This window comes from Pinus tabuliformis, chromosome 1_1 (assembly GCF_031772625.1).
Source record: "Pinus tabuliformis cultivar Carrire ecotype Pingquan chromosome 1_1, CPIR1, whole genome shotgun sequence".
NCBI classification, from domain to species: domain Eukaryota; kingdom Viridiplantae; phylum Streptophyta; class Pinopsida; order Pinales; family Pinaceae; genus Pinus; species Pinus tabuliformis.
Window position 1 is genome coordinate 213229078 of NC_142297.1, and position 24698 is coordinate 213253775.

A 24698-nucleotide genomic window follows, 5' to 3' on the forward strand; every position below is an offset into this window, starting at 1 on the left:
TCAACGGTCAAGATTGCTTTGACGAGGATCACTCAAACTAGCCATTGGAGGATTTATCTTTAAATAGGAAGTCATTTGTCAGTGAATTCATCCGACCTTTGAGTTGGGTGCTAAGCGGAAAGCTCTCTTGTAAATTTTTATTCGATATATAAAAAAAGACTTTGGGGTTAATTTTCGTCAGTGTTACTCTTCATGGAAATACTGTAAGATGTATCGTTTCCATGCATAATTTTTTTTAGCCATTAATGATAGCTTCTGAAGAGTGATTTGAGTACAGGTATCTTGCTCAGTCGTTGGAGTTTAAGTGATAATTTAAATTTTGAATGTAATAGCAGGTATCTCTAGTTATCTGAAATTTTATTATCATTTTCTCGCTCTATTCTAATGGTTGAATTGATTTTTGCAGGAAAGTCTTGATTTTTAGATCATCGGGCGTTCGGGGAAGTATTCAATTAGACCAGCTAACTCCTACTCCGTATTTTCTGAAGAGTCCAGCTTAATTTGATCCCGGGCTTATCATAAGACTTTTGTTGGTGATGAATGAAGGGTTTTGACTTTTATTTTGATTCGTTTTCATTTCATTTTTATTTTTTTTCATTTATGATTTATTTTTTTATTCAAAAAAATATAAAAAATCAAAAGATCCTAAAGATTAAAAATTCTAAAAAATTTTAAAAATCTAAAACATCTGAAAAATCTAAAAAAATTCTCTGGTAAAGAACGAAATAAATTAAGAGATTTGTGTTTAAACATTAAAAAAAATTAATGTGGCTTGTGGCTCATTAAAAATCCGATTTATTAACATGTTGATTTGTTTTACTTCTTTATTTTTCATATTAAAGGAATTGCCTAAGGAATAATTGAAACGCAAATTTAAATTTCCTTGGTGTTATTTGGTGATTAAATTAAATTTTCATGATTTTTCATACTAGAAAAAGTTATAACTCTAAATCTGGGCAATTAATGAAAATTATTTTAAATCTAGAATCTCTTGCATATTGCAGCTTTGGGCATTTATATTGATCATTCATGATTGTCACTATTCGTCACATACTGGAAAATTGTTCTAGATAACTTGTTTTCTTACTTAATCTATGGTTAATTCAAATTAAAGGCACTGGTCTGTAGTCATTTTTATCTTGTGATTGTGTCTATCTATCTCAATTGACCGAGACTTATTCTAAATTCATCAAGTTGTTCATCCTTAAAATCTCCTAGAGCCCGTGTTCCACATGCTACCCTCATCCATTCACCTTAGGGACTACCCCCCTTGACTTGCCTAGGAGAGAGTCTAAATGAAGTGAGTAAGGATTAGAGTGACAGCCCTTACTATGAGCGTTGTCGCGCTGCCTAAACACTTTGTGCAACAACACTCTCTATTTGGGACTGGCTTCAAGTCAGTAAAGAATGGTATGATACATTCTCGATCACTTCTTCTTCATAGTTCAGCAGAGCAGAGCAGTGCAGGGCACTACATTGATCGTAGAGATAGTACGGACTGGCAGATGGATTAGCAAATGGAGTTCTCCCTAGTTGAGAGGGAGTGTTAAAATTGGCAACTAGGGCCAAACTCCATGTGGGTCATTTTATTTATGGTAGCTGATTTTTCTTGGATTCCTCTCTCCGAGAGTTGTAGGATTGATCTAAAATTCATCCAATTCCAACATGTATTTATGTTGATATGGATTTATTTGCATTATTTGACCATTTGTCAAGGTCGGCCAACAAGCAAATTATCCCAGCTTAACCTCCACATTGCATTATAAATAGAGGAGTCCTCAAGCTTTTGTTACACATATATTTCTCTTGATCTCTCCTCTCCACTGGCTTGGGTTTGTCCTCTCACAAGGAGGACGTAGTGGAAAGGTTTATCTAAGAGATCTGGACCCAGTCACCTAAAGAAGCCCTAGCAGCAGTCTTGTGAGGAGATATGGATGCAACAAAGAGGAGACCTATACGCAGTTAAGAGGAGACCTATACACAGTTTAAAGAGGCTCCTATATGCTGTCCAGAAGAGGTCTAATACACAGCTCAGAATGAAGCCCTAGCCGCAGTCCTAAAGGTGCCCTAGCCGCAGGTCAAGAGGAGCCTAGAGGGAGGCTCCTATCCACAGCAAGCCACAGTCAAGGGGAGGCTACATTCGCAGTCAAAGGAGGCTCCTATCTGCTGTCAAGAAGAAGACTAATCCGCGATTAAGGAAGGTCTTGATCCGCTGTCCTAAGAGGCCTTAATCCGCAGTCATAAAGGAGACTAGGATGCAGTCAAGGGAGGTCCTAATCCGCTGTCAAAAGGACCCCTTAACTCACAGTCAAGTGGACCTATCCACTGTCAAAAGGGAAGCCCTCATCCGCAGTAAAGAGAGGCTCTTATCCGCAGCTTGTAGGAGTCCTAATCTACAGCAAAGAGGAGTCCTAGCCACTGTCTAAGATCAGCCCTAGGCCGCAGCAAAAAGGAGTCTTAACATAACATTTAGAAGCCTGGAAAGACAGCGTATTTGCTGTAGGTGACAGTGTGATGAAGGAAGCTGTTCTAGGCATGCCTTAAGGATTGTTTGCTAGATTGATAAGCCACAGTCATAAAGTGAAGGAATGTGTTGAAGAGATCTGCTCCATAGATCAGCGTATGTACACAGTTAGATGCTTGAAAGTGCTGACAACAAAGACAAGTTCTTATAGGATAAGATACTGCTGCGTTGATGATGTTTTGAGGACATTTGCTACAGGAGTTGCTATGTGCTAGGCCACAGGCCATAGCACCATAGCAAGGGTTACTTAGGGCTGCATATTGTGCCCTAACCAGAATTGCAGGAGCAGCTATCAATCAAAGGAATGTTGTGTTAGGATATTCCGACACATAGGATATAGTTAAGTTCAACTTGGTCTAGTATAGAGTTAGGTTAGAGTTAGGTAAAGTGTGTTTCTTTACCGTTGTACATTTTGTAACTTACAATCCGACGGTCACGATATGTAGTGATCCGACGGTTCACTCTCACCTCGGTATTACCGACACTTGATCCGTGGCTTGACACCCGATTGGTCCATGAGTTCTATTTAAAGCGCATGGAGGGTCATTGTTCGGGTAATCCGTGCATGAGAGAAGCTTATGTAAATTTTCATTCTTTGATTAATAAATTGTCTGTACCCACGTTGGGACAGGCCGTGGACTGTTTCCCTCCTTGCACTCTGAGGGTTTTAACCACGTCAAAAATACTGGTGTATTGATTTGAGATCTGGTTGTGAGCGGTGTCCTCTTGGTATTCTTTCTGAGGAACTTACCCTGTAAATTCCTACATGGTATCAGAGCTATTTGAGGGCCGCGTCCGTTGGTGATCCAAATCTGAAGCCGGTAGAACTGCATGCGGCTGTCGTTTCCTAGATCTGCTGTTTCTGACTGCTTTCGGGCCGAGAGGACTGCTCTGTTGCGTTCAGAGCATCTGTTTCAGTGAGGAACCCCTTTCGTTTCACGCGAAAAGGTTTCCGGTAGCCCTAGCTGCGTCATTTTTCAGATCGGGAGGTATACAATGTTTTTTTTTGCAGTTTACTGTCATTTTCTCTCTGCTTATTTCGGTTTCGGTTTATTTAGCCTTTTTTTTTTCCGGATCTATACCTTTCATTTCTGCGTATGCTCTTTGCCCTGCGACTCTGTGCGATCTGGGCAAATCAGAAACAGAAAGAAAGGATTTTTCTCATGCGTATGCTCTTTTCCCTGCACCTTAGTGTGATCTCGGAAAATCAGAAACATTGAGAAAAATATTTAGTTTTTCGGCTAAAAGCTAACTTTGAGATTTTTTTTAAAATTTCTAGTTTTTTGGCTAAAGCTAACTTCGAGCCGTAAGGTTCGTTTTTCTTTGGATATTCGTGTTGGGTTTTGTGTTTTGTGTTTTGTAGGGGAAAAGAGTCTTCCCAAGGCAAGCACGCAAATCGAGGCCCCCCCCCCCCCCCTCTCTCTCTCTCTCTCTCTCTCTCTCTCAAATATTTTGTATAGATCAATTGGTTCAAAGACCTTTTAAGAGAGTAGAGGTCTTGGGTTCAAGTCTCCATTTTGTGGGGGCGGATTTTTTCATTCCCGCACATTCGCGCACTTTGCCGGCAACGTCAACAATTTTTTTTCAAAAAGCCATAACTTCTTCATCCGGAAGCCTTTTTCAGAGCCGTTTTTTTTAAAACCGCCTATTTTTTCGAGATCTATCCATTGGACCACTTACTTTCAGCATCTTCAGCTTCAGTTGTTTTTCAAAAAATGGAAAGTCCATGCCAAGTCATTCTTGACAGCACTAACTACTTCCAATGGGTAGCCTACATGGGAGATTTACTTAGAAGTAAAGGTCTCTTCAGAATAGCCACAGACCAAGAGAAGAAACCCAAAGATGAAGACAAGGCCGAAAAATGGGAAAATCGACAAGATCAAGCACGTGGTTTGATAGGAATGTCTGTTTCTCCTGATCTTAGATTCCACATTGCAGAAATTGAAACTCCTCATGAAGCATTAGAAAAACTTGCTAAAGTTTTTGGGATTAAAAATGAAATTAGAGCCCATCAACTTGAGAATGAGTTGCTTACTTTGGATCCTAATAATTTTTCTTGCATTGAAGATTTCTTGTCCAAATTCAAGACCCTTAGATATCTCTTGGAAGGTGTTAAAGTTAAGAAAGAAGATGGTAACCTTATTTATTCCATCCTTACTAAGTTGGGACCAGCCTACTCTGTATTTGTTTCCACTTTCCATTCTACCAGGGAAGCTTTCATTTGTCAAGGCAAAGACTACAAGCCCCCTTCCTTTGACTCCTTTTGTGATTCCTTAATAAGAGAACAAGAAAAACTCTTACACCTTGGTCTTCTTAATCTTGGAAACTCTTCCTCGAAAGCGTTAGCCGCCCAGCAGCAACCAAATTCAAAGAATCCTAAGAAGTCTTATCCTCAAAGGAATGGTCCTAAACCAACTCAGCCTCAAGATGAAAGATCATTTCAGCAATATGACAAGACCAATAAAAACAAATGGAAGAAGACTGACAGACATTGTAACTTTTGTAATCGAGATGGCCACTTAGAATCTAAATGCTTTAAGAAGATGGAAGCCTTGGAAGCCGCAATGAAGAAACATAACATCCATCTGGAGCCTACTTCAACTTCAACTTCCGAAACGGCATTTTCTGCATGTCATCGTCAATCATCTCAGTCTGGTTATGCATTAAATGTATCTTCTTCTTCTTCTCATTCTCATGAGTGGCTCATTGATTCTGGAGCCTCTTGTCACATGGCCAAAAACCAAGCCATGTTTTCTTCTTTAAATGATTGTAACACCAAAAATATATATGTTGGTGATGATAGATCTCTTAATGTTGTAGGGACTGGAACTGTTCATCTAGACAATGGTCAGTTCAATGATGTATTATGTGTTCCAAACTTATCCTGCAACCTTCTATCTGTCTATCAGATAACTCATTCAGGTGAAGGTAAAATTGTTGAATTTTCACCTCATGATGTTGTAATCAAGGATCTAAAAGATCCTAAACAGATTCTAGCTACTGGTCTTGCTGATGATTCCAAAAGGTTGTATAAGTTTCACAACTTTGGGTCATCCCATCTTCCCTCAGTATTTGTTGCTCATAATGATGAAGTGAGCAAACTTTGGCATGAGCGGTATGGTCACTTAAACTATCGCTCCCTTCAGCATCTATGTAAAGAAAACATGGTGACAGGTCTTCCTATGGTATCTTGCAAAGATGGTGTTTGTTCCGGATGTGTACTCGGAAAACATCATCGGGACAGTTTTGACAAACGTGCCTCTTGGCACGCCTCAGCCCCTTTACAGCTTGTGCACAGTGATTTATGTGGTCCTCTTCCTGTTGCTTCATTCTCTGGCTGCAAGTACTTCTTAACTTTCATTGATGATTTCTCCAGACGCACTTGGGTATACTTCTTAAAACTCAAGAGCGAAGTATTTACCACCTTTTTGGCCTTCAAAGCATTCGTTGAAAAACAATCTGGACATCAAATTCTTAAGCTAAGAACTGATAATGGTGGAGAATATGTTAAAAATGCATTCATCAACTTTTGCACCGAAAATGGAATTCAAATGCAACATACTGTTCCATACACTCCACAACAAAATGGTGTAGCTGAAAGGAAAAATCGCACCTTAAAGGAAATGGCTAATTGTATGCTGCAATCTAAAGGACTCAGTCTTAGTTTTTGGGCCGAAGCAATTAATTGTGCAAATTATATAATCAATCGCACTCCTACTAAGGTTCTAGAGAATATCACTCCAGAAGAAGCCTGGAGTTCCATTAAACCAGATGTAAGTCACTTTCGTGTGTTTGGAAGTGAAGCATGGGCCCATATTCCAGATGAAAAGCATAAAGCCTTAGAACCTAAGAGTGAGAAATGTACTTTTGTTGGATATTCTGAAGATGTAAAAGGCTATAGACTTATTCCATTTAAGTCCAAAAATGTTATCATTAGAAGAGATGTAAAATTTGATGAAAATAAATCGGCCTGCGAGCCTAGTCCGGCGGATGTGCCACCTCTTCCTATCTCTTCTATCTTTGAAAACATTTCTTCTTCTGATGATGAAAGCGAGGATGATAATCCTTCCCCACCTTCTCAGGATCCTCAACTTCCAAGATGGGTCCGTGCTACTCGGGATGCAGCAGGTGATCTTGCCGGTGATCCTACAGATCAACGACGTACACGTTCTCAGTTTGAAAGAGCCTCTTCTTTACTGGCTCAAGCTCCAGTAAATCATGATCCTGACACTTTTGCAGAAGCTTCAGGCCATCCACATTGGGAAACAGCTATGAATGAAGAATATCATTCATTGATGACAAATGATACATGGGATCTTGTTCCTCTACCAAAGGGACGCAAACTTGTTAGATGCAAATGGGTTTACAGAACCAAGTATGGACCAGATGGGAAAGTTGATAAACATAAAGCTCGTCTAGTTGCTAAGGGCTTTTCACAGGTTGAAGGCATTGACTACACTGAAACCTTCTCTCCAGTTGCCAAAATGAACTCTATCCGCCTTGTTCTTTCCCTTGCTGCCTCTTTAAAATGGGAAGTCCATCAAATGGATGTTAAATCTGCCTTCTTGCATGGTGACTTGCAGGAAGAAATCTATATGGAACAACCCATTGGCTTCATACAAACAGACTCCAGCCTCGTTTGTCGACTTAAGAAATCCCTTTATGGCCTCAAGCAAGCTCCTCGAGCTTGGTATGCCAAAATGGATAGCTTTCTTTTAGAATCTGGCTTTTCTAGGTGTCATTCTGACAATACTGTCTACACCAAGAAAGTGGGCAACTCTCTCATCATCCTTGTTCTTTATGTTGATGATCTTATTCTTACTGGTAGTGATCCCAACCTTATAAACCATGTGAAGTCCAGCCTTAAAAAGAAATTTGAAATGACAGACTTAGGACACTTACACTATTTTCTCGGTCTTCAAGTCTTGCAATCCCAAGAGGGTATTTTGCTTTCCCAGTCCAAGTATGCTTGTGATATTCTTCGTCATTTTCACATGGAAGACTGTAAGCCAGCCACTTCTCCCTTTCAGTCTGGAGTCAAACTTTCAGTCTCTTGTACTTCTCCTGAAGTTGATGCTACCTTATACCGTCAACTTGTCGGAAAACTCTTGTATTTAACCCATACTCGTCCTGATCTTTCCTTTGCTGTTGGCCTTGTTGCTCGTTTTATGCAAAACCCCCGTGAAAGTCATTGGAAAGCAGCTAAAAGAATACTTCGTTATGTTCGAGGTACAGTACAGTTTGGGATTCATTACAGTGCCAAAGCAGCTCCTCTGTTAGTTGGTTTCACTGATTCTGATTGGGCTGGTGACCTTGATGATCGGAAGTCTACTGCCGGTTATGTCTTCACTCTTGGTTCAGGACCTATTACATGGGCTTGTAAGAAACAGGCTGCCATTTCTCTTTCATCAGCAGAAGCAGAGTATCGTGGTGCCGTGGAAGCTAGTAAGGAAGCCTTGTGGCTTCGTCAGATCCTATCAGAGTTTGGCTTTGAGCAGCAGCATCCAACCACACTTTGGTGTGATAATCAAAGTGCCATTCAGCTATGCAAAGATCCAGTCCAGCATCAGCGCAGCAAACACATTGAACTACACATGCACTTCATCAGAAAGCTCATTCATGACCATGTTCTTGAACTGCAATATTGTCCAACAGATGATCAGGTTGCAGACATCTTCACAAAGGCTCTCACAGAGGCGAAGTTCACTAAACTTCGATATATGCTTGGAGTTCAGGAAGTTGTCACTAAGGGGGGATAGGCTCTAGTGCCTCCTTCCTTCTCCTATTGTGTCATATTTGTAAATCCTTCAATCCTATCCCAAGTTGTTCTTAAGGGGGGATGTTAGGATATTCCGACACATAGGATATAGTTAAGTTCAACTTGGTCTAGTATAGAGTTAGGTTAGAGTTAGGTAAAGTGTGTTTCTTTACCGTTGTACATTTTGTAACTTACAATCCGACGGTCACGATATGTAGTGATCCGACGGTTCACTCTCACCTCGGTATTACCGACACTTGATCCGTGGCTTGACACCCGATTGGTCCATGAGTTCTATTTAAAGCGCATGGAGGGTCATTGTTCGGGTAATCCGTGCATGAGAGAAGCTTATGTAAATTTTCATTCTTTGATTAATAAATTGTCTGTACCCACGTTGGGACAGGCCGTGGACTGTTTCCCTCCTTGCACTCTGAGGGTTTTAACCACGTCAAAAATACTGGTGTATTGATTTGAGATCTGGTTGTGAGCGGTGTCCTCTTGGTATTCTTTCTGAGGAACTTACCCTGTAAATTCCTACATGTTGCACCAGTGTTATGAGAAGGGCCATTACTTTATCTCCTCAAAGGATTTGCTTTAGCGCTCTTTGTGATTGGATTCAGGGCTGCATCTTTGAACAGTCATCATTAGCAGAATGATGGACTTTCTACTGCTGTCATAAATATCAATTTTGTATATTTGTACTATCTCTCTCTCTGCTGAACTATTGAAGAATATAAGAAGATTTGATCAAGGGTTTCCCCACATTGGAGTTTGTCCTTGGTTGGTGCCACATCTTTTGTTCTCTTGTCTTCTACTGTTTATGTTTATGCTCCCCTGCATTTAACTATCATGCTGATGTGATTGCTAATCCGGATATTGATATTGAGCTAATAAGAAAATTGAAGTAAATTGCTCTAAGCATAGAACATACCAAAATTTAACAATTTTCTAGTGTAATTAAACAAGCACAATTTTCTGCAACCGATAATCACTTCCAATGATATATATTATTACTTTAGCACACCCCAGAACATCATTAAGCAATTACACTCGAAAACTTCAACTCTAAATGCAACGGAAAACAGCAAAGCTCACAGTAGAATAGCCATGCACATTGGACACCAGAATTTTGCCTTGGGAAACCCAAACTCGAGAGAAAACCCAACAATCTTTTCTAGGAGAAATTGTTCAATTCAACGAAAGTACAATCTGATATTTTCAAGTCAAACTTGGTCAACCTAGACCAAAAATACAGCACAGCCAAACCTAGTCAAACAGGCCGAAATTCAGCCTTCTGCAGCAGCAAATCATCTCGGTCAAACTGCCTAGAAATACTTGGTCTGACAGTCAAACAATGTGGCACGCACGTGTAAGGTCAAACTCAGTCAAGTGCAGGCCAAATATATCACAGAGCAACTTGGTCAATGCAGGTCAAACAGACCTCAAAAACTTGGTCAATGCAGTTTAGACAGGCCTTAAAAACTCAGTCAACACAAGTCAAACAGACCTCAAAACTCCATCAAAGCTGGTCAAAACAGATCTCAAAAAGTCTCCGTCAATGCTGGTCAAACTTCAGCTCTCTCAGAAATTTGGCTCCTTAGAAACTTCAGCCTCTTCCTCAAATTGCTTCCCACGTGTGTTTGTGAGAATGAGAGAGAGAGATATGTGAGTGATGATGCATGAGTGAGTGTCCAAGTGAGGAGGCCAAATGCCTATTTATAGCATTCATGAGGTGCCCAAGGGGCACGTCTCCTTGTTGGACCGACTCAATGAAAAATAATTTCATTTCATTTCATTTAATTATTTGATGAGATGACTTGAGTAATTGGGGAATACCACCTGCAGCCACCGAAAAATCAACACAACCTTGTTCCTTAGTTCCAAGGGGCACGTCTCCTTGTTGGACTGACTTGATGAAAAATAATTTAATTTTATTTCCTTTTAATTATTTGATGAGCTGACTTGAGTAGTTGGGGAATACCACCTGCAGCGACCCAAAAATCAACACAACCTTGTTCCATAGTTGCAATGTATGAATTTTAACGATTATTTAGATACCAATATTCTTGGGATAGAACACGTTCTATGCTATTTTAGTATGTTTTCATTTCAGACTTCCAGGATTCTATTTTTAGCAATTTTTCCCATGCAGACTTTAAAGGATGAATGTGGAGATGGGGACAATCATATGGGCACTTTCAAATTCTTGAGTGAGATATTTTCAACAGTTTCTATTTTTAAACACATGGTCTTTTTCAACAGCAAATGAAAACATATTTGGTTACCCGTGGGGTAGATAGCTTGCGGTTAGACTTTGGGGCAAATCAGAGAAGACTCTATTTTTAGAAAGTGGTCAGAATAGCAAGATAATTAAATTTTCAGAGGCCCAATACAAAGATTGGTCCATGGCTTGGATTTCAGCTAATCCCAAGACTAACATTTTGAGTCTAGTTTGGGTAGTCTATCTTTAGCAAGAAAGTATATTTTAACAAGATAATTATGTTTTTGGGGACCCAATATTGCATATAGTATCAATCTTTAATATCAAGCCATTATAAAGACTTTCATTTTTTAGGAACTAGATCTGTTTTCATACCTGCTATTTTTATAAGCTTATGCAGGGAGTGGGATTTGAATGCCATTTTATTGGTATTGACATGGAGCACCAGAGTGTGACAACCAATATGGCTCACTAATTAAATATTCAAAATACTTGGAATATAAGAAATATACCAAATTGACAACCAAACCTGGCTCGCAGATCAGTTATCCAAAATATTTGGAAAATAAAGATATCCATTAGGTTAAATAAATCATATATAAATGCATGGGTAAAATACTAAAAATGATATGATATGATTACAGATGAAGGCCATGTTTATATAAATAAGCGGAAGCTCCCTTTCACTAAGAGTCATCTACTTTGGTTGAGACATGACCTTTCATTAATGCTAATTATCACTTATTGATTATTAATTAATGATATTTTATATTTATATATATTTATATTCATTAAATTGCCTTCCCCTTGAGAAATGTTTTGTACTCAAAGCATATCTGGAAGGGTTTGATGTCTTTTTCTCTGGCTTGTAGCTATTCCTGGAGCTGTCATAGTTGATGACACGAGATGATATGAACCCTTGAGTGCTGACCAAAATTGTTGAACCTTAAAAGGATCTGACCATCCTTTTTTGTACTTCCTCTATCTATTTCTCTTGTTATCACCATTGTTCTAGATATTTTCTGCTAAGTTGTGGTAGACATATCAAAGACTACCTTCAAATATTACTTTTATGCATCTAGTGAAAATTGTCCCCCTATCACTCATAGAAAGGTTTGTAGTTGTGTAACTGGATGCTAAGTCACCTGGTTTGCGTTCGTGTTTGAATTCGGTGATCTTGAAATTCGACAAAAGTTCAACAGTAAAAATTTTGAGGAGAAAATTCAGCATTATTGATTATTTGTCTTTGTTCCAGTTTAGTCAACAGACTCAGCAATGTTCCACAATCGATTCAACCTTGTGGTCGCACGATGACACCAACCTGTAGGGTCTCAGATTTGTGGCAACTCGCTAGACTTTGTAGGCACGAATTTAGGGGACATCAAGTCCACTTGCGGGATGCAGTCAAGACTCACAACTCAGTCAAGCTTTCAAGTCACAAATGCCAAGAGTCTGGAGGCCACAGTCATGATTCAAAGGTGGAATGAAGCTTGGCAGAGGTGAAAATTGAGTTTAGGGTTGTCTTTTAAGATTTTACCTTTCTTTTTGTTAATTGTTTTATATTCATGAGTCGAACCCCAATCAAACTCCAATGAATTTTGATGAATTTTTTCTAGTTCGCTCACATATTCAAGTTCGCCTTGAGGTTCAGCGATCTCAAATTTTAATCTAACAAATTTGGGATCAGACAAAATTTGGCAATTTTGAGCTTAAAGAATCAAGTTCACCAAACCCGATGACTTAGCCCGGATGACATCCTTGTTTACAGTGACACTTAATAAGAGCACCTTTACCATGTTAGGCAAGTATTTCTGTAGACTCTCCGGGAATATATGTTCTATGCTTTCCCTGGAAAGTGTTCGTTTGTAACAGAGCAAATTCTGTATCTAAATTTCATCATTGATGACTCAAGAATACCTGGGTCTAGAGAAGATACAAATCATCCAAGATTAGCCTCCTCATAGATACCTCATATAGCTCCACAACCTCCTCAGACTTGCTAACTTCTGAATAAAGCTCCTGCTTGGTTTTCTGCCCATTACTTGGACCCTAAATTAGATACTCAAGGGGAATAACAAGAAGCTTGCCTTCCCTTCATCTAATAAGAAATAATGGCTTTTAACAGCCTAAGCAACAACTCCACTCCACACCAGCCCTTGTGATTTCTAATCTCAATCAGTGATCTCAGATCAGAACAAATGTATCCAACTATGCAAGGGGTGTCATTCTTATGTGGCATTGCCAGCATATCTTTCCATTATAAAACTTTCAATGGCATAGTACAATGATATTACACTTTTGACCTGCATGGCATTGAGCAAGTTATTTACAATGGCACCATTAGGTGGGGATGAATCTGATGATATGTAGTTATTTGTGTAGCCTGTAGGTTGTAGGCTGTCGCTTTATGGTTTTTGGAATCTAGAGGCCATTTAGAACCTTGATGTATATGTATTTTGTTTTGCATATGTATCACACTCAGTGCCATTTTTCTATATTCAACCTTACATGCTATATACATGAGCAAACTTGGATATTTGGTGTATAATTGTTTCGATTTACATGGATATACATAAATAAGTTTTTGTTAAAATTTGTAACTTTTTAGACAACTAATAATAAACCAGATTCACTGGTTGGTTCTGGTCCAGTTCTATTTCAGTCCCAGTCTGACCCTCGGGGCTGGTTCCAGTTCTGGTTCTGATAACTTTAACTAAAATATGAGAATTTCAGAAGAGAACCTAGTCACGAGGTAGGATGAATAGAACAGAGTTGAGATAAATAAAGTATTAGTGAGTTACAGACAGAACTCTAAGGGAAACAAAATCATAGGGATATCCCTGTCATCAAGGACTTAATTTAAGAGTAAAAGAAGAATGAGTTTTGGAATGATGACATGAATGGAAATGGAAATGCATGCACATGAAAGAAATGGCTAAGCACAAAGCATACAAAAGCATAAAACCAGCATGATGGCCTTGTCCAAAATTCAGACAATAAAGTGTTGATGTTTTGTAGCTCAGGTAGGTACTTTTGCACAGACCTAAGTGTCTAGGCCTGCGGAAGTTGCCTAATATACCATTAACCTTAGCAATTACTTTAGTGATTAAAGTAATTTCTTTTATAAGACAAAAGTGAGTTAATCTAATGAAATGCAAAGGTTTTTGCATTAGTGAATTAGATGAATCTCAAACATCGATCTCAAGTGATGTTGAGATCTAATCTCAACTGTCAATCACTTTGGAGATTAGGGTTGTGGATTCGATCATAACTCAAGCTTAAAAAAGAAAGGCTAGGCTACGAGAGAAGACACATTGAGTGAGCACAAGACACTGAGATGAGGACATCTCAGTGATTGGGTGGAGGACTTTCCTCCACATGTGCCAGGTCCGAGGAAGGTGCAAGGAGATGCAAGGAGAATCCAATCAACCACAAGAGGTCTCAGGCTTGATCAGCTAGATCATATCTAGGTTATTGTAGTATATGTAATTTCCACAAAGGTCCATTATCCCAGTAACAGAGCCAGAGTAGGTTCTGAAGATTTAATGAAGAATTGATTTGATTGAGCAGAAAACTTTTGTGTAATGTGTGATTGAGATTACTTGTTTATTTCCAATATTTAAGTTTTGTTAAGATCTCAGTCATGCTTTTTATTTAGTAGATATATAACAATCTGCTAGATAGTAGATTGCCAGGTTGCTGGGTTCAAGGAAATTTAACATAATGGGTACAAACTCATTGGTAGTGAGAGACTGTAATGTCTAATTTTATTCCTAAAGGTAAAAGACACTATACAGCTACAGGACTTGTTCAGAGTCCAGACAGATGATAAGAAGTTGCAGCTGATGGGATAAGAGGATGTTTAATGAATCAAAACAACTTAAGATTAATCAAAGCCTATATACCAAGCAGTGTTGGTTGTACAGTATAAATAAGATAAGATAATTTTATTAATGCCCAACAGCTGACCACAAAAGTAGGTCAATGGGACCAAACAGTACAACTAGTATGAATACAATGTGGAAGTGCCAGCACAACTCATAGAAAATGATGAAAATAATACAAAGAAAGAAACTACATAAGTATAACATCACAACATATGTATAAAACTGTGACAAAGGTACGGTGATACAAAACACTAAGTGAGTTTGTCAAATGCTGGAATGGTGAACAACCCAACCCAAGAACCTGTCAAGAGAAAAAGAGTGATAGAGGGAGGTCGGACAATGGGGCCAATGATGTCAAAGTTTCATGAGTCTTGTGGCCAAGGGCAAGGGAGGCGAAAAGATGTAAACAATACAATGAATGAAAGCATGAATTACAATAACACTTGGGGAATATAGACACAATGAAAGACAGGCAGGAAGTTCATTTCAAATGGATCAGAAGAGTAGAGAGACATAACCAATAAAAATAATATGAGTAGGATATAGAACACAACGTGACAGTGAGATTGACAAGGGAAGTAAATATACAAAAAGTATGACACCATGTAACAGAGGAAATAAAAATAGAATAGTCTAACTATTACACAGGTTGACTTGTTTTTCTTCTTTCAGTTCCCCCTTTCTAAAATAGCCCAGGGAGAAAAGTTGATGTGATGCTACATGTGTAACTAGAAGCATAGAATGTAATAATTTGCAGACAAAAGTTAAAACCACACCCCCATTGTATGATAATTCAAATTTTCAAAAGCCAAAAATATATGTTTGATCCATAGTTCAAACTTCAATATAACTTATATTTATATTCATCAAAGGATGTTTTTGGATAGGTAGAGCCTAGTTATAAATGGTCATAGTAATTTAGTTATTATTTGTATGTTCACTATTTATTCCCTATCTAACTACTACCACATAGTTTAAAGTGTACATGATCATTCACTTCTAAAGTCCTGTGATTACTTTCCTCCTCATCTTCATCATCTTCATCTGAACTTCTTCCACCCCATCTTATTTTTGATGGCCTTATAACAACCTGCAATATATTTGCCATCAATAACAAAAAATAGAAAAATTCCTGAACTCAACAATGTGAACCACTCTGAAAATAAAGCATTCAGACAACTGGGCACCTCTAAAATCATCAGCTTTGATGAATAACTGAGACTGAATTATTAGTTCCTTGGACACCAAGCATGTCTAAAGCTAAAGCATATCCTCCAAAGTAAAGAAGCAAACAAGAAAAAGGAATCACAAAAATATTATAGAAAAATAGTATACCTTGTCATCGTCATCACTTTCATCAGGCTGCCTTTTCCTTCGAATGTGTTTCTGACGAGAATCTTTCTTAGATACATTAGATGTTGCAACTGTAGCAACTTCATCATCATCATCTGCATCTAAGATTGCATACTCTTTTTGCTTCCTCACAAATGCAGCTGCTTCTCTCTCAGCTTGCTGGTAGGCCTATACATAAACACAATCAAGCGTTGATGAAGAAAGTAGCATCTACTAGCCTCTATGCTTTCTCTGCCCACAAACAAATGCAGCGACCCTAGCTCAAGTTTCTGATGCCTCTATAATAAGAAACTTAATTAGAGGCAGAAAAACAGTTAAAAGAGTATTCTAATTTAAATTTGACAGTTTGTTTGCTTTCCATCTACACAAGATTAAGTGATAACATGATGAAACCTTTAACACAAAGCTGAACGCATATGCTTTATAGGGAAAAGCACAAACTAATAGACAAGTCACAACAGAACCAAAAAGAGCTAACAAAAATACCAGTTGTCTAGTGTTTTCAGGTAACCAAAAGGTTTAGAAGTTGCAGCAGAACAAGATCTGTTTCTGTATTTCTGTAGACCTGAATCAGACTTGACCCATATAGGATACTAAAGTTTATCTGCACAGTTGCAACATATAAGAAGAAATTTTATCTTTCATGGCCTGTCAATGGTGCAAAACCAGTACAAGAAGCACTGAAAAGCTTTCCCTTATGCAGAACTCAAGTTAATTATATTATTATAGCATGTGCTCTAAAACCAGGTAAACTTGATTGTGGCCATTTTCTCGTATTCATAATTAAAAAGGGTGAGTGCATGTCTGTTCATTCTTGGAAAAATTTTGGTGGTGAATTTGTTCATCCTATTTCAAAATATTAGAAATAGCTTATCAGGATTGAGACTGTATTTAATCTGGAGAAAAATAATCAAGATAATTCATTCTGTGATAGATTGATGATCAATGATTATTGGCTGATCTGTTTTGGTTGAGTTGTGACTAAAGGGTTTACAGGAATGGCTACCTTGCTCAGTTTCAGTGATTGTTACAGATAGAGGGAGCTTCCACTGCTATCCATTGAGGATAGTATTGATTGTACATCTTGTACATTTGTGGACAGACTGATCATGGATATAATAGCTAGTGTGATGCTAAGTTATTGGTGATCTTGTGCATTTGTACTTTGCACCAGATCTTGGAGAAATTAATCTTTCATATTGTATTCTTCACATAAATACTCTTTTCTTGGAGTGTTGGCATTGAGGACGGGTGTACAAGACCTTACTTGGAGATAGGTTCAAAAACTATGGTGGTGGAATCAGTCATTGATTCTGTTGACTCCCACAATAGTCAACATCCCAACAATTGTGAAGTGTCGCAATGAAGCCTTATAACAAAATTTTACTTAACTCCAGAACCTTAATAAAGTTGCGATCTTATCAAACTACTAGGCAACCACTGGGAGTTCCTTCTAGTGTGAAATAAGTTGAATCAATGAATGTTACAGCAGATTGATCTACTGTTGCTCTGATGCTGATGAGAAGAAATACTTTTGAAATCTTGATGTCATTCCTATATATCATGGCTGTTTAATCAAACAACCAGAAAGATATGTCAGATGATTGTTCTAGTGCATTCAATGCTTTTATTTCTCATGATGATGAAGTGGTTTAGTTGAAAATAAATGGTTATATGATTTGGATGGCTTAGTTCAGGTTAGCACAAGCATCATGTGAAAGTCTTCAAACTTTAAATGCTGTTGAATTGTGGCTTTGATGATGGAAGACACTGATTTGACTGATACTGTTAGAGTCTTAGCCCACGTGGAGGTGAGTTATTTTCCTGAACAAGCACACATAATTAGTGAGCAATCAAAGTTAGTTTTGAAGCCAAAAACAAAGCGAGCATGTACAAGAGCACCTAAAATAAAATCTGAAATCAACAAGATTGATGTCTCCAGCTCATATTCTCAAGCAATATGGTAAAAGATTTATTGATCACTATTGCTGTGTGTCTTGCCTTTATATACCTCACCATATTCATGCTTTTGAAAAAGCTAAATAGTAGAAGTATTGCAAGGCCAATGTCATGACTATGGTAAACATGGAATCGCTATTGTAAAGTGTCAACACCAAGCATATATGCCAAACAAAAAAAACACTTTACTATGTCAATCATTCAATGCATTTGAGGATGGCCAAATGCATGAGTATAATAATGATTAAAACCATAGTTTGAAGTCACCATACAGCAATTCCTTGTCATAAAATTTTGCGATCAAATCTAAGCCCTCGGTTGGGTTAAAAAGGAAAGTAGGGTTTCCTCTTGAGCTTTTGCCTTCTTTTCCCAAACTTGTTTCTGTTTGAAGTCTTTTGATCTCAGGCTTTGAAGGAACGTTTTCGTTGAAGAGTGCATGGAGGAAGTGGAAGCTACACTCAACATCCATTATTGCTAGCACATTACCATGAAAATTTACTGCCAGTATGTGAGCCATTGCATCTCAGTGTTGTTCATTTGAGTTGAGACATATTCAATCCAATGTTTTTAAACTCATTCAACTTGGACTCAAACTCAAACTAAGTCAAGTTGACTGAGTTTGCATATTCCAATATCCAGAGATCTAGGGACTCCAGTCAGAGATGATTAGATATTATTGATCCTTGTAGCAAGACGAGTGCAATGAGACTGCTTTTTAGTGCAGGTAAGATGATCAGTATAACCTGTCTTTTGTTTTTTGCTTGGCACTCCATCTACTAGTGTACCACATTGTTGCATGGCTTTTGCTTACCACGTAGCTTATTGCTTCCAATGAAAAGTGCACAGCGCAAGGCTATTACCTCCACTCTATTGCACCCTTGGCTCTACACGCAACCAACTTTGGATGCACCTTACTTCTAAATGGTGTGTGATATGTGAAAGTGCAGAGCTTCAAGCTCCCCATACAGAACCAAAAGCTCTGCACGCATGGAAACTTCTAAGGCATGATATAGCCAAACTTGCAACGAGGTTTTGGGGAAGGCTTTAAAGCAATGTTGCAGTAATCGTTATCGGGATATTATCGGCGAGGGGAAAAAATCGGAAAAAATCGTAAAAATCGGGAAAAAACAGTAAAATACAAAAATATTCATTTTTTTTCAATTTTTTTAATATCTAAAGCATCTACAACATAAAATAAATACATTGACACATAAATATGATAAAAGAACTAATATATAAGATGTGTAATATCATTTCTAGTGCTACATCACACATAACAGTGAATCATGTCCTGAATAGTAAGTCCTGACTCCTGAGTCCCAACTCAGCCTCAAAATATCAACAAAAAATATAATAATGTATCTCATGAGTCATAAAGTCATATACAATAAAATGAACCAAATAACTAAAGTCTAATACTACTGATTTCCTCTGCCCCTCTTGCGAGAAAATGCAATAACTTTCCCTTTCCCTCTAGATGTAGATGCTGGTGGAGTTGGCAGTGGACTTTGCTATGCTCTAGAAGCTGAAGAACTAGAAGCTATAGGAGGTAGACCACGTCCTCTACTAGTGGCAGGGGTAGCCCGGGTAGGTGGTGTCACCTCCTCCGCCTGTTGCTCTGCCTCCTCCTCCTCCTCCCCCTCCACTACCTCCTGCTCTAACCAATCATCAGCAGACTCCATGAGAGGCCTCTCAACCTCAACCCTCCATGCAACAGTGGTGTCAATCCCATCCAATGAGATGGCCTCCATATCAGGTATCCTCTCAAGTTGCCTCACCCACAATCGAAGATTGTAGTAGACGTAGACCATGTCATTAAGTCGCTGGGACTCCAACCTGTACAAAGATCATGAAATAATAATTATAAAAAAAATATTGTTTAATGAATTCAAAAAATTATTTGGAAATTTGCAATATTTTAAGTTTTAAGTTTAACCTGTTGCGCTTCTTGTTGTGTATTTTTTCAAATACACTCCAATTGCGCTCGCATCCTGAGGAGCTACATGTTTGGCTGAGGATTCGAATGGCAAGCTTTTGCAGAAGGGGTACCCTGGCACTATACATTCTCCACCATGCATCTACAACAAAATTACAAATAAAATTTTAAATAAACATAAGAAGAAAAAAAATGAAATTTGAAAGTTGAAGCAAAGTATGAAGTTATGAACTTGAAGAGACAATGAAATTTGAAACAAACTAAAAAATACCTCGCATTTTAGTCGTCCTGTCAATCACAGCCATGTCAAAGCCAAATGTACCACCTGCCATCCTGTATGTCTCAATTTCTTTGGAGATTTCTATACGTTCTGCTGGAGATCGTACCATCCTCTGAACATAGGTTAAGAATCCATCTATGATCTCAGCATCAAATACGAACCCACATGGGTAAGAAAATGTGGGGTTCAGCTAGATCCCTGCAGCATGAATGAGACGATGGAGTGTGTTGTTCCATCGTTCATCAATCACTTCCCATAGGAGGAGTTGTCTTTGAAACCACTCATCTCCCTTATCATCATAGTAGGCCCGAATGGGTTCTTTGGCCCTGTCGATGGCCTCATACAAATAGCCCATTGCGGGCTTCTCGCCATCAACTAATCGAAGAACCTTTACCAAAGGTTCAATAACGGTGCACACCTCATGCACTCCTGCCCAGAAGTCTTCCTAGTATGAAACTAATCTGCGTATGTCCTCTCCCTCTAGTTTGCGGCTCATTGTCAAAGCATACCACTCCTCTGAAAGAAACATTCTCTTCACATCCCACATAGAATTCAAGAGGGATTGAAGAGATATGAAACTGGTGGCAAACCGTGTAATGGTAGGGCGCACCAACTCTTTGTTGTTGGTGAATTTTCTCATCAAGCTAAGCACAGATGTATCAATTGAAATATTTGATAAACAATGGGTTATCCAGATTCCAAAGCCAACCAAAAACATAAAAATTTAAAAAAAATAAATAAATAAATAACCAAAACAAAGTTACAAAACACATAAATTTGGTGCCCATACCGGTTTGCTAGAGAAAATTCCTCTCCTCCTTAGCTCTCAATCTGTTTTTCTCCTCCAATCAGCGCCCAATCGACCAAGGTTTTTCTCCTAGGTCACTCCCAAACCACGTCGTTGCCGTTGTTTGTCCAAATGAATTTTAAAAAATCATTTTTTGGTCTTATAAACCCGTTGTCTGCCGGCCCAGCGATAACTGTGCATCGAATCGCAATTTTTTTGCTTTTATCGCGATTATTTCAAAAACTCGCGATTTTTTACGAAAAAAACCATTAAAAATTCGGGCGATAAAATCGAAGAAAACTTAAAATCATGATTTTCGCATCACTGCTTTAAAGCCCTTCAAGCACTAAACATTGAACATAGGGTCACTTAAAACAAACCATCTCTTTGTCAATGATACATTTCAAATCATCACAATTTAACAGTGAAAATTGGTCAAATTCTATGGAGGACAAATGACAACAATAGTAGGTCAATGGGACTCGAAAGCAATGTTGCACGACTCGTACTTGTATAAGACTCATCACGGCATTGACTCGTCGATTCGTATAAGACTTGGGAACGACCCTTATAAGACTCGTATAAGACTCGTCAAAATACAAAGAAAACTTAAAATATGGTCAATTTGAAGCACAAAAAAGAAACTAATGATAATTCCAATCGTTATAAGTTATAAAAACCACAATATATGCAATAATTCATAACATATATACTGAATAAGAAAAGGACTCATGATTCCATAATTAAAATCAAAAATGTCAGCAAGTTCAAAATTCAAATACATATGTCATAAATGATAAATGATTGTCTCATAACAATCTTGAGTCTCATCACTCATGGACAACGACGCCTAGAATAAGCCCTCGTGGAGCTAGTGGTAACAACGGAAGGCTGAAGCAATAAATGATTGTCTCATAACAATCTTGAGTCTCATCACTCATGGACGACCACGCCTAGAATAAGCCCTCGTGGAGCTAGTGGTAACATCAGAAGGCTAAAGCAACTGTGAGGCAGGTGTATTTGGAGTCTCCATTTGAGATGGCAAAGTAGAGAGATCCTTAGTCTCTTCATCAAGCCAACTCAAATCAGGGGCCTCCTCCTCCACAACCCAATCAGACTCTAAATCAATAGTATCCAATACAATTGGATATGTATCCTTTGGTTGCACTTGTTTTGTGAGAATTCGAAGGTTGTAGTAAATGTAAAACAACTTCTCCAACCTCTCATGCTCCAACATGTTTCTCTTTTTGTTGTGGATGTGCTCAAACACTGACCAATTGAGCTTACAAGAAGAAGCACTGCAGGGTTGACTCAGAACTTTGATGGCGAATTCTTGTAATTATGGTGCCTCAGTGCAACAATCTATCCACCAATGAGCCGTAAAAAAAATAACAACAAAGATTATCAGTTTGCAATGCCGAACATATAAAAGAGAATTAGCAAAATTGCAAGCTAAGTTCTAACAATTTGCACTTGTTGATTTGGGGAAGCATCGGATGTGCTCTAGCCTTGAAAATTGGTAGAGAGGCTAAAGCACATGAGATCTCCAAGACCCAGAAATGGTTTGGGCAGATTTTAACCAGTTTGGGAGATATTAAAATAATTAGTATTTTTAATGAAGTTCCTAAGTCTAAACTTCGGAAAAATAAAATATTAATGGGTATTAATATAAAACTGGGTTAGAAGGTTCCAAAAGTCATGGATCAAGTCAAATCTAATCTTAGCTATTGATTAAAGATTTAATCTCGGTCGTTGAAGGACCAACAAAAAAAGTATAAGAAGAAGCTTGAGGGTCAGTTAGAGAACACACTGAGGGAGACCAGTCAGTTCGATTTCTGGAGCAGGGTTAGCTAAGAAATTCGAACTAGTGGTTTGGAGAGCAACAGGAGGCAGCACGTACGGAACAGAGAGTCGGGAACAGCGCAGAGGTTGAAGAGGCAGACGCAGAGGCAGCAGACTGCGCAGTCACTAGAGGGCCTGCGTGGGTGACACGGAAAGGCCCAGTGCTGACACAGAGAGGTAGGGACTGACGCAGAGGGTCTAGGAGCTACGCAGAGGTCAGCCAGGCTGACGCTAAGACTGGGAGAAGTGCTGAAGAATTTTCTCTCTGTTGGGTAAGCCAATTTGGCACCCAGTTGTACTGAAGAATTGCTGAATAATAAAATCCTCCCTTGCTGCACCGATTTTCCCACATTGGGTTTTTCCGGGGACTAGTTGTCCAAAATAGTTGTGTCGATTCTTATGCATGTGTTTGTTTCTGTATTATGATGTGATGTCTGCAGCAAAATGTATTTTAATGTTTACTGAAGGATTTTCATAAATAACTTATTGGGAAATAAGTAGGTAAAATAAATCAGTTGTTGCAGTGATAGAATTTTCACAACACTTACAAGGCATTTTCTTGTCCTTGAGACGTTGGCTTGAGCTGAATCCAAACATGCCAGATGCTTCCTTATACATATCTCGTTGTATGTTGATTTTGTCCTGAATATTTTGATCCGGGAACATCTTCTCAATGCATATCATGACAACTCTCATCACCTCGGGATCTCTTTAAATGCTAGACCCCTCATTAGAGAATAAGCTCTAATTGAGATATGCTCCTACTGCATGCAATGGTGAATGTAGTAGCCTGTCCCACCTGGAATCAATCATTTGCCATATAGGGAGATATTTAGATTCATTTCCCTTTTAGAAAGTCTTAATGGCCTCTTTGGCCCTGTCCATGCCCTCATAAATATATCCCAATGTTGGTTTCTCTCCATCCATCAATTTCAGGACTTTCACAAGGGGCTCAGTGAAGCTGATAATCTCAGTGACCTTGTCCCACAAACTATCACCAAAGACAAATGCTTTCACAGACAATGTTTCTCGTTTTGTGCTATCTTTCCAAAATACCCATTGTTGGCTACAAAACATTCTTCTCAAAGCTTGGTACTCATACAAAAGGCTTTGGAGGGAAAGAAAGTTTGTAGCAAACCGTGTGACAGCTGGGCGACTACACTCACCCTGTCTGAATTCCCTCATAAGGTTCAACACCCAAGCATAATTATAAATATACTTGGTAATTTACTTGCATTCTTGCACAACATCTTACACCCACTCCAACTTCCCAATGTCCTCTAGCATCAAGTCTATGCAATTAGCAGCGCATGGAGTCCAAAAAATGGTGGGATATTTGGCACAAAGCAACCTTCCAGCTACCACATAATTTGTTGCATTGTCCGTGATTACTTGGAAAACATTTGCAACTCCAACATCCTCCACCACATCAGTGAACAACGAAAAAATCAAATGTGCATCTTTTACATTTACAGATGCATCAATGGATTTTAGGAACATGGTTCCTTTAGGGCGAGCTATATCGAAATTTATTATTGTTCTACCCCTTTGATCTGTCCACCCATCAGACATAACTGTACAACCTATAAATTTCCATGAGCTTTTAATGCTTTCCAATTGTTCCATGAGAAAGAGGTTTGATGCATCTGATGGCCGCAAGTAGCTTGATTTTCAGATAGGAAAAATTCCTACCGTGTGCAAGAATGGACAGGGCACATCCGAGAAACAACCGACAGATTTGCATGAAAGCAGGCAAATGCTCAGTATGCACTATATTGAATGCATCTGATGCCATGGGGCATCTTTGTATTGTATTTCTAACCTTATACCCTTTTATTTCAGTATTTTATTTTTGTAGGTAGATGTTTTTCATGTTATTAGGATAGTTAATAAATGAAGTGCTTATATCTTTCCTGTGCTTAACGTTATATGATGATTTTTGGATGGACGCTACTTATGTTATCTTGTGCGTTGTGTGGATGCAAATTCTGGATTCTTGCATTCCTTCGGTGCAGCGGCGTGTCCCCAAGTAGACCCAGATGTTGACCACTACGTGTCAACAACCCATAGCAGTACACCCACTTTTTTTGCAAAAGGGACAGCACTTGATCGGTTTGTCTGTGCCGTCCAGCTATCATCATCAGCCTGACT

General features: G+C 38.6%; 1 protein-coding gene across 1 annotated transcript in view; it reads right to left on the minus strand.

The window, feature by feature from the left end:
- The window catches only part of LOC149212293 (pre-mRNA-splicing factor ATP-dependent RNA helicase DEAH1-like), a 445368-nt gene that overhangs the window by 391225 nt on the left and 29445 nt on the right, over positions 1-24698 (minus strand). The window contains exons 4-6 of the mRNA XM_089391813.1: positions 15726-15911; positions 15408-15480; positions 15045-15052 (exon numbers count right to left, since the gene is read on the minus strand). Of these exons, the coding sequence (XP_089247939.1) occupies positions 15045-15052; positions 15408-15480; positions 15726-15911 (267 nt within the window). The remainder of the gene's footprint in view (positions 1-15044; positions 15053-15407; positions 15481-15725; positions 15912-24698) is intronic.